This window comes from Protobothrops mucrosquamatus, unplaced genomic scaffold (genome assembly GCF_001527695.2).
Source record: "Protobothrops mucrosquamatus isolate PMUCROS unplaced genomic scaffold, P.Mucros_1.0 scaffold154, whole genome shotgun sequence".
Classification (NCBI taxonomy): Eukaryota; Metazoa; Chordata; class Lepidosauria; order Squamata; family Viperidae; genus Protobothrops; species Protobothrops mucrosquamatus.
Genome location: NW_015386518.1, coordinates 219,374 through 229,935, shown reverse-complemented (window position 1 = coordinate 229,935; position 10,562 = coordinate 219,374). Strand labels below are relative to the sequence as shown.

At 51.4% G+C, this 10,562-nt stretch overlaps 2 protein-coding genes across 2 annotated transcripts; one reads left to right on the top strand and one right to left on the bottom strand.

Moving 5' to 3' along the window:
- Positions 1 to 2,581: 2,581 nt before the first annotated feature.
- RAB13 (RAB13, member RAS oncogene family) lies at positions 2,582 to 6,763 on the bottom strand. Its single transcript, XM_015813383.1, has 8 exons — positions 6,640 to 6,763; positions 5,816 to 5,876; positions 5,055 to 5,115; positions 4,391 to 4,468; positions 3,574 to 3,663; positions 3,390 to 3,455; positions 3,113 to 3,163; positions 2,582 to 2,727 (listed from the first exon to the last, which is right to left on the bottom strand). The coding sequence occupies exons 1-8, from the start codon at positions 6,761 to 6,763 to the stop codon at positions 2,656 to 2,658; spliced, it is 603 nt and encodes a 200-aa protein (XP_015668869.1). The 3' UTR covers positions 2,582 to 2,655.
- Positions 6,764 to 8,322: 1,559 nt separating this feature from the next.
- RPS27 (ribosomal protein S27) lies at positions 8,323 to 10,518 on the top strand. Its single transcript, XM_015813382.1, has 4 exons — positions 8,323 to 8,414; positions 8,663 to 8,771; positions 9,833 to 9,943; positions 10,252 to 10,518. The coding sequence occupies exons 1-4, from the start codon at positions 8,409 to 8,411 to the stop codon at positions 10,278 to 10,280; spliced, it is 255 nt and encodes an 84-aa protein (XP_015668868.1). The 5' UTR covers positions 8,323 to 8,408; the 3' UTR covers positions 10,281 to 10,518.
- The last annotated feature ends 44 nt before the right edge of the window (positions 10,519 to 10,562 follow it).

Genomic DNA, 10,562 nt, shown 5'->3' with positions numbered 1-10,562 from the left:
CCTCCTTTTTTTGGGAGCCCCCCCCCTCCTCTCCCATCCTGATACCCCAGTGCGAAATCCTTACCTGGTCCTTTGGCATCGTTCTCAGCTATTCCCTCGGCTGACCTGCAAGCGGGCAAAGAGGCACGGGAGGTCAGCTGCCCCCTCCCAGACCCCCGAGGTTTATTCGTTGGTATTTATTGATTTGTTAATTAAATTGTTAATTAAATTTACGCTGCATGGGAGGTAAATCAATCTCCTAATATATATATATATATGTATATAGAGGTATTTTTCAAAATTTTGGATTGCTGACAAAGAATTAAGGGAGAACTGGAATAGCCATTTCAGTTTCATTTCATTTGGGCCGACAGGGTGCACCAAAACTCAAAGATATATAGATATATATAGATATATATATGCATGTATGTATGTATGTATGTATATATATATATTAAAAAAGACAAAGGCCTCCCCTGTCCTGTCCCTCCCCCACCTCCTGCCACCTTAGCAGTCCTGAAGCATGCAAAAAATGCAAATAAGTATAAATACAGGCAGTCCTCAATTTACCACCATTTATTTAGTGACCGTTTGAAGTCACAAGCCTTCCAGGAATAAATCTGCCCGGGGCGGTTTTCAAGGCTTGTACTACACCTCTCATCATCCCCTCCCGTGGTCCCGAGGGCCCGCCTGAGCAACATGGGAGTTGTAGTCCAACCCAGGAGCAGCTGGCTGGGGAGCGTTGGCCCTCGAGAAAAAGACTCCCTCCCCCTAAAAGGATGCAGAGGGGACCCCCCCTGCCCCCCTCTCTGCTTCCCCCCCCCCGAGGAATCCCTTACCGCGAAGGGGCGACCAGGAACCCCAAAAGCGCCCCCAGCGCCAGGCGCCATCTTGGCCCCATCCTCGCCCGGCGCTTCCGCCTCACTCGCGCGGTGCGTTCTGGGAAGAGGGACCGGCGACGCTCTACGCACGCGCAGGGCAGAACCTGGCTGGCTGGGCTGGCGGGCGAGCGAGCGAGCGAGCGCAAAGGGCTCAGTTCGTTCGGTTGCGCCCCCGCACTTCCGGTCTTCGACCGCAGCCGGGACACAGAGGAGAATGGAGAATGTATTCCTATATATATATATATTACATATACTTCCACCATCTATGTATCTACTTATCTATCCATTCATCCATCCATCCACTATATTTCTATCTGATTCTGTCTGTCCCTCTACGTATCCCTCTGTCTGTCCATCCAAATATCTATCAATCATCTATTCTGATACTTCTATCATCTATCTCCCTATACATCTATCTCTATCATCTATGCACTCTGTATATCTATCTATCTATCTATCTATCTCTATCTATCTATCATCTATCTATCTATCTATCTATCTATCTATCTATCTATCTATCTATCTATCTATCTATCTCTATCTATCTATCTCTATCTATCTATCTATCTATCTATCTATCTATCTATCTATCTATCTATCTATCTATCTATCTATCTATCTATCTATCTATCTTATCCATCCATATCTATCTATATCATCTATTTATATCTATCTCATCTATCATCTATCTTTCTAGCTATCCATCCATCAATCTACCTATCTATCAGCATGTACTAAACACTCATCTACAGAAAGATGAATACCCATATTTTATTTATTGAATTTTTTTTCTGCTGCCTTTATTACTTTTGTCAGTAACTCAAGGCGTCCCACATACATAATCCTCCTTCCTTCTCCTATTTCCCCATAACAACAATCCTGCAAGGTGGATTGGAACACGAGCGGTCTCTTGCTTTCTCTGCAAGGGTTCAGGATAGAGGCTCCCATTTGACACCCTCACGCCCCCCCCCACGGCTGTTCCTCCCTCCCCTTTGCCCCCCTCCTCTTGCTGAACCCCAGAAAATTACTTTTTCAACACAACGATGTTCGGAAAAAACTGCAAATATTTAATCGTCTTCACAGATTTATAAAAGGCATTTGGTCCCCCAACCTGGGTGCCGGATTCTGCCAGTCACGTTCCGGGTTCCCACCCATCCAAAGTGCAGAGACTCCCAGCAGGCAGATATAGATATATAGATATACTTATATACTTTAAAAAAAAGGATTTTCCTCCTCCTGCTGAGAGATTCCTCATCTGATTCTTTCCTACATCTGTTAAAGGCACTGCAGAGCTACAGGGCTTCGTATGTTTGAATTGGAGCAACTTTAAGATGGGTGAACTTCAATTCCCAGAATTCCCTAGCCAGCCTTGCTGGCTGGTCAATTCTGGGAGTTGAAGTCCACCTATTTTAAAATTGCCAACTTTGACAAACGCTGCCTCAAAGGGTCTGGCGAATCCAGGGATTTGGGGAAGGGGGGTGACTTATTATCACCCCCTCCCCAATTTTCCCACCTCCCCCTCAGTTTAGGGATCCCCCGCCCTCCCCAAACTCCCCTTCCCTTTCTGCTAGTGCAAAAATTAAAAGGCAGAGCCCCCAAATGGAAAAAGACGATGAAGAAGAAGTTAGGGAAACAGTGTCCCAGTCCTTCCAGGGTCCAGCCCAAGACAACTCAAGAGTCTCAAGGGTAGGAGAAGGAGGGGTGGGGGGAGAGAGGAGAAACAGCCCCACCGAAGCCAAAATGGCCGGGGATAGGGGAGGAGCCACGGGGCCTTTCCGAACTGGCTGGCCGCCGGTTACAGCACGGAGCACTTTGAGCTGCTTTTCGGGGTGGCTTTGAGTTCCAGAGGCCTCTTGGGGAGCTGTGCCTGGAGGAGGAAGAGGAGAGGGAGAGTCAAGAGCTGGTGGATCATGGACGGTCCAGGATGGGAAAGGCGGAGGAGGGGAGGAGGAGGAAGGGAGAGGAGAAGAAAAGGAAGAGAGAAGATGAAGATGATGAAGGAGAAAAATGGAGATGGGGGAAGGAGAAGAAGAGGAGAGGAGGAAGGAAGCAAGGAAGCAAGGAAGGAAGGAAGGAAGGAAAAAAAAGAAAGAAAGAAAAAAAGAAAAAGAAAGAAAGAAAGAAAGAAAGAAAGAAAGAAAGAAAGAAAGAAAGAAAGAAAGAAAAGAGTGGGAGGAGGAGGAGGAGGAGGGTTTGGCCACATTTTACAGGCTGTTTCCACCCCCCCCTGTTCCTCCCCATGTGGCACTTACTGATTTCTTGATCGATTTGAGAAGGATGTCACGAGCCAAAGTATTGAATGCCTAAAAAAAAAAAAGAAGAAGAAGCGCAGAGCAGGGCGTCCATAATTTTGTTTTCAGCCAGTTACTACTTGGAGAAGCCAAAAGGCAGAAACCAGGTTCCCCAACCTATCCAGCCATGGCTGCCTGATCTCTGGACCACGGCCATGGGGGTCTGGGAGCCAAGTTGGTGTGCTTGTGTGTCTGTGTGGATTTGGGGGGGGGTCCCCAGGCCAAGCAGAGCCCTCACCTCCTCCACGTTCAGGCTGGACTTGGCGCTGGTCTCAAAGAACCTGATCCCGTGCTCCCTGCACAGCTGCCGGGAAGGAAGTCGTGAAGTCAAGAGAGGCAAAGCCATCGGAAATCCTAAAAGTCAACCAGTTGCATTCTGCACATGCCCAGACACTCCACCCCGCAATTCCTGCACCCAATACCTTCTCGGCTTGGTCCCGGGAGACTTTTCGCTTCACCTCCATGTCACACTTGTTGCCCAGCAGGAGACGCTCCACGCCGGCCGAGGCATTCTGGGAAATGGGAAGGAAGGAAGGAAGGCAAATTAGAGGGGAGGGGAGGAAGGATTGAAAGAAAGTGGAGAGAGGGAGAGAGAGGAAGGAAGGAAGGAAGGAAGGAAGGAGGGAGGGAGGGAGGAAGAACCATGAAGCCAGGGTCCCCAAAATGGGTCATCCCTGACTCTCTTTTGGTGAAATAGATATTTCTTCCACCACCCCCAAATCAAACAACACCCTAGTCAGTAAATATTTACTCATGTATTCAATTCCTGTTCATCTCACATATGGCACTTTGATGTGAAGTTAAAAAAAACCCTCGCCAAATGAAGCCAAAGAACCAAAAAACCGAACAACAAAAATAATTTCAAAAAAAACCAAAAGCCCTAAAAACAAACCGTTCAAAAGTGTAAAAACCATGAAAAACAATCAAATGTCCCCTTGTGGCCACTAGAGGGCAGACGTCCCGGTCTTTGGGACGTCAATTCCCCTCTGTTCAGGAGTTGTTCCTGATTTGTGCCACCAGGTGGCGGTGTTGGCCTTCTTTTGCCCTTTTTTTTGTTGTTGTTGTCATCCCGGATCTGAATCAAGGATGGATGAAAACAAAGGGTGGGGTGGGGTGGGGGGAATTCTATGGGGCTGAAAGTCTGGGGTGGGGGTTTTTTCCCCACTGGCTGCAGCCAGTCTCCCCCCCCAAACTCGCCCCCTTCTGAAATCCTCATCCCCAGCCCCATTTTGTACCCACCTCTTTGATGCTCTTCATCCAATTTTGAATGTTCTCGAAGGACTTTTCATCCGTGATGTCGTAAACCAAAATAATTCCCTACGGCAGAATTGGGGATTTATTGGGGGGGGCAGTCTTGGGGAGGGACCTTCAGACACCCCCTTCCCCATTCTTCGGGCCTCTCCCCACCCTGCTCCCCGATGGGACAAAACTGAGAAGTGTCACACACTAAAGGAGGGGTCTTCCAACTTGGCCCTTGGATGACTTGTGGACTTCAACTCCCAGAATTCCTCAGCCAGGCACGCAAGTCATCCAAGGGCCAAGTTGGAAGACCCCTGCACTAAAGTCCAGTTGTTTCTTTTTCCTTCTCCCTCCCCATCCCTTCTTCCTCTCCTGATCCGATGCCTATTTCATCAATATTTTGGACGTGGGAGGGGGGAAAAACAATCTTTTAACCCACAATAATAGTTGAATAGCAAATTTTATATGGGAAACATCCACTATTGTGCATATGGCACAGCTTGGCAATGCAAATTTATTTTTAGCTGTCTGAAAGCACATCTGGAACTGGTTTTTTTTTTTACTTTCTGGGCCCCCCAAAATGTCTCAGTTGCTGCCCATCAGGGATGGAAACCCCCCACCCTGTGAAGGGGGAGGGTCTCCCAGGGGGTGGCAGCCCCCTTACCATTGCCCCTCGGTAGTAAGCAGTGGTGATGGTCTTGAACCTCTCCTGGCCAGCCGTGTCCCTGCAAGGAATAATTGTCTTTAAAAAAAGAAAACTTTGATTTCGCTCATCCTTAAAAAAAGCGACTCGCCACGGATCCTCACTCTTACGACCGTCGCAGCATCCCCAATGGGGAGAAGCCGCATTCGCTTCAAGAAAAGACTGCACGGTTCGTTTGAGGGAAGGAGGGAAGAAGCTTACCCCCCCCCATAGAAAACGCCACCCATTTAACAGCCGCCTCACTCACCGATGGGAAATTCTAGTCCCGAGTCCGGTCGTTAAGTTGAGGACTAGTTTGCAAAAAATGTTTGCAGGCACAATGTGGTGATGGCTCGTGACAGCAGCCTCCCCTGTTGGAGCCTTGCCGATATGTTGGATCTAACTCCCATCATGCACAGCTAACTCCTTAACCCATGTGCCGCCCCCCCAACCGTTTCTGCTTGGAGACTCCTGCAATTAAAAGCAGCTCCCCGTTTCCATGCAGCTGCTGCTCTTTTCCAAAACAATAATTAAAAAATCCTTCTTTTCTTTCTTCTTCCGTTTTACCAAAGTTTTGCCAGATTTTACTAACTCGGTACAAAGAGGCTGGCTTGGAAATGCAGTTTTCCTCCCTTCTCCCTGAGGTGTTTACCCCCCCCCTTCGGACTCCCTAGTCCATAATCCACCTTTCTTTTCCACAATCCCCCCCCCCGCAAAATCTGCCCTGTCTCGGAGGCACTCACCAAACCTGCAATTTAATCCTTTTCCCCTCCACTTCCACCGTCCGTATTTTGAAATCGATGCCTGCAGGGAAGAAAAACCAGAACTGGCTCTTACTCACGGTTTCCACCAGGTTTCATTCGCCGGCAAATCATTTCCTACTCCTGGGTTGAGTTTGGGGTCTCCAATCCTTTCGGGATAGGGGGGATCATTTCCCTGTCCGCTGATTGATTGAACTAAGATCTTGGGAGGGCCCAATCAGAGCTCCATCACCAAGCTAAAGTCAGCCAAGATTCTAGTCCTCATGGAGTGTGGATTTCTTTATTTTTTTTTGCCCCCCACCAAAAAGAGGGGGTGCTGCTTGGAACCAAAATTGGGATATTCCTTTTGACCGTTTCCTCCCTGGCTCTTGTTCTTAATTGCACCTCTTGGGGGGCTCTATAGCTTTTCAAACACCCCCAGCCTCTCCTGCCCCAACAGGAACCCAGAGGATGGAAGAGTTGCACCCCAAAAGACCCCATCTCCCCCCCAAAAGCAGCAGCTTGTCATCACCCCCAATCCTTACAAAGGGGAGAGTGTTGAAAATATTGGATTGGGGGGAACCCCAAATTGCCCCCCCCTTTCCAGCTGTTTTCTCCGCTTCCTGATCCCCATCATCCCCAGCCCAGGACATGCAGGGGGTCTGATGTGGGGGTGAGAAACCCCCGAGATGCAACTGAGCGGAGAAGATCCCACCCAACGGCGGACAGCGGCTACTCCTTGCAATCCTGCTCTGTTTGGGTTTGGGGGGGAGCGAGGGGTCGGGAAGGGGGGGCTCTGGGGGGCTCTGCGGAAGCCCCCTCCTCACCGATGGTGCTGATGTAGGTGCCGCTGAAGCTGTCCTCGGAGAAGCGGATGATCAGACAGGTCTTGCCCACTCCGCTGTCTCCGATCAGGAGGAGCTTGAAAAGGTGGTCGTAAGACTTGGCCATATTTGGGGAGGGGGCGCTCCGGCCTTGGCCCCTGGCCCCTCTCCTCCCTGGGGCGGGGATCTGCAGGGAAGGGGCTCCTGGCCCACCCTGGAAGGGGAAAAAAAACAAGGGGGGGAAAAAAGGCGAGAATCCGCCGGGAAGAAACTTTGGAGAAGGAGGAGCTGAAGTTCTCCTCTGCCCTCCTCCTCCTCGCACCCTCCTCTTCCTCCTCCTCCTCCTCCTCCTCTAACAAGGACACCCAAACCCCTCCCTCTCTTCCCCCCCCAGCTGGGCAGGGAAGCAGCCCCCCTTCAAGACGGGAGGGGCTGACCCCTGACTCAGATGGGGAGGAGGAGCAACTATCCATCATCCACTGCTGGGAAGTCATTCATTCCTCAGCAAAGGAGGAGTTGGAGAGCTCCAGAGCGTGAGAAAAAGAGCGGCCCCCGAGCATGGACAGAGTGCCTTACCTCCGGCGGCAGGGGGAGAGAGGGGGAAGAGGCAGCCTTGCCCGAGCATCCATTTTCATCCTAGCAAACTTCCCTTGTTTTTGTTAAAGAAGACCTAAAATGTAAAAATCACAAGAGGGTTTTAAAAGGATGGAATTGTTTCTGTTGCCTTATCCTGATTGAAATGTTATTTATTTAGATAATTATTGTTTTACTTGGAACGCTTCTAATTTTGTTTCCGCTTTTGGATTTTCTGCTTGAGACGGGGGGGGGGGGGGAATGAAATGTTGATTTTGGATTTTTGCAGATTAAATTGGTTTGTTGGCATAGAAATGGCTACTTTATATCTTTATGGGTCTCAAAAAGAGTCCCTTTCTCCAGCTGCCCCCAAGCAAAGTCAGCTTGGTCTCCCTGAGATGGCTTAACCTCTCTCGTTTCCTTCCTTCGGCAAATCTTTAGGATCGCCTCCATGAGGACTGCTGACTTGCTCAGTTTTGCAAGGCTAACATTCCCACGGTCCAAAGATCTGCCTGCAGACTGGCTGGGCCTGATAAAAATGATACTCTTCCAGCCCAATTTAGGCAGGAGATGCCAGCCTGAGTTCAAATTCTATCCGGAGCACCAAACTCAGCCTGGCAGGAGCGTCACTGGGGTAAAAAGGAGAGGAGGCTAGTCCTAGAGGACTAGAAACTTGGTTTATCACGGGGTGACCCCAAGCAGGGCAGTTACGTGGCTTTTTAGTCAGTAACCTGTTTGGACCCAGGAGGACTAGAGCCTTAGTTAGTCTTCAAGACAAGGAAAGAGCTGAGGGAGAGGGAGGGAGGGAGACTCTGTGTGTGTGTGTGTGTGTGATGGCACTAGAAAAATAAACTTTTTCCTCAGCCCAGACTACCCTGCAGGGCTGTGAGGAGGACAGGGGGGGGAGGGGAAGCCTTTGTCCTTGGAGGCTCCGTCTCAAAATGGCGGCCGCAGGAGACAGCGGATGCCCTTCCCAAGGTGGCGTCCTCCCCGCTCCCTCCTCCTACCCCGCCCCTTCTTTTCAGACCTCCCCAAGGTGGCGCCTCCCTCCCTCCCTCCCTCCCACAACCACAGACACATCCGGCCCCCACGCTCCCCCTGAGCGGACTTCCGCCCGTGCGCGGGAAACCCCACAGCGGATATAGCGCGCTCTCCTTCCGGCCAGCCTCCTTTCGGTCCGCAGCTGCCTCCACGCGAACATGCCGGTGCGTCTCTCCCCGGCGCCGCCTTCCCCGCGCGGGCCCGCCCGCCTCTGCCCGGCGCCCGGGGGGTCCCTCTGGGGGCGCCTGGCGGGCCTCTCCGACCTCCCCGCCGGGCCCGATGCGCTCGCCACGCCGCCTGCACGCCAGGCTCAAGATGGCGGCGGGGGAGGGGGGGGAGGGGCGGGGGGGAAAGAAGCCTCTTTTTGGGGCGGGGGTCTCACGGTCTCTCGCCTCTCCTCCCCCCCCCTCAGCTCGCGAAGGACCTCCTGCACCCGTCGCCCGAGGAGGAGAAGCGGAAGCACAAGAAGAAGCGCCTGGTGCAGAGCCCCAACTCCTACTTCATGGACGTCAAGTGCCCGGGTGAGGCGAGGTCATCCAGCCCACCCCCACCCCCTCCCCCTCCCTCCGCTCGGGATAAACGAGAGTTTACAAGGGGGGGCTCCGAGGTCATCTAGTCGGAGCCTCCCCCCCCCGCTCAGAATGCAGAATTAAGAGTTGCAAGGGGGCCTCGGAGGTCATCTAGTCCGGCCCCCCTCTCCCTGCTGCTCAGAATAGAGTGTGACAGAATTGGAAGGGGTCTAGGAAGTCATCTAGTCGAGTCTGCCGCTTCTCAAAAAAGACAGAAAATAAAAGAGTTGCAAGGGGGGCCTCGGAGATCATCTAGCTGGAACCCCCTGCTCAAAAGAGAGAACAACAAAAAGCGGGAAGGTCCCCTGGAGGTCATCTAGTCCAGCCTCTGCTCAAAAGACATGATTGGAAGGGGGCCCTGGAGATCCTCTGGTCCACCCTAACAGAATCGGAAGGGGCCCTGGAGGTCATCTAGCCCAAGCCCCTGCTCAGAATGCAGAATAACAAAAAGAGTTGCTAGGGACCTCAGAGGTCCTCTAGTCCAGCCCTCAGGCCAGGAGACCTTATTCCATTCCGGACAAACGCCTGGCCAGACTTGTCTTAAAAACCTCTAGCAGTGGAGCATCCGCAACAAATCTCATGGCTGGACTGCTGGGGGTGTGTGTAGGCGTCCCCTGGGCTGGGCAAAACCACCTTCAAGGGTGATGGGCTGCATAAAATGTCAACACAACAGGTTCCTGCTGCAGAGAGGGTGCTTTGCAACATGGAGGCTTGCAACGCAGGGGATGACACAGCTCCCTGCTTGCTGGGCTGCACGTGGGAACCGGGCAGGGGTCCTTTAGAAAAGACCCCTGAAACGATGCACATGCTAACTGGAGGGGTGGGCAAGCCTCAGTTGTCCCAGCTATTCTGGTGGTGGTCTCTATGAGGCTGTAGGACCGCGGAGTCGTTCAGACTCATTTTGTTTTTAAAGAAGAAGGTGTAGCAAGGAGGGGTTGCTAGAATGGAAGAGAGGAGAGGATTTGTAGCTGCAACAGCAAACACCAAATATTTGCTTTGCTTTCCCGCTCTAGGTTGCTACAAAATCACCACGGTTTTCAGTCACGCCCAGACAGTTGTGTTGTGTGTCGGCTGCTCGACTGTGCTGTGCCAGCCCACTGGTGGAAAGGCAAGGTTGACAGAAGGTGAGTGGAAAGGTTGAGTTGGCCAGTGTCCAAAATAAGAGCGGAAACATGAAGAATTGTAGCCAAACTCCGAGATGGGGGTGTGTGGAGTTTTTGGGGTGACTTTTTCAATCTGTGTTTTTAACAACACAATGATGCAGACCGATGTTTTACAGCTGTTTCCCCCCACTGAAGCTGACCCAGTAGGCTGTGTTTATGGATGAGGTCATAGGAGGTGGATCAAAAACGGTTTTTCTAGGGGGGGGGGAAACCCTGGTTAAATGTAACCTTCCATCTGATCTTAATGACTCTGCATTTCCTCCCTGCAGGGTGCTCTTTCCGGCGAAAGCAACATTAAACACTGGACACTCGGCACAGGATGATGGGTGGGACTATGCGAACAATGACCCTGAGCTTCCCTGGAGCACCGATGGAAGGATATTATGCAATGGAGTTGGGGGACGTGTAGACTTACTTTTGAGGGCTTGCTACCACCGATGGCTGTGGGATAGGGTGAACGCCCCCCCTCCCCTCCCTGTGGCTCTGGCCTTGTAGCCTTACCCACTTGATTTAATAAACTTTGGATATAAAGGCAATCTTTGTTTTTTGGTGTGTGGTTTTTTTTGTGTGTGTGTGCGTG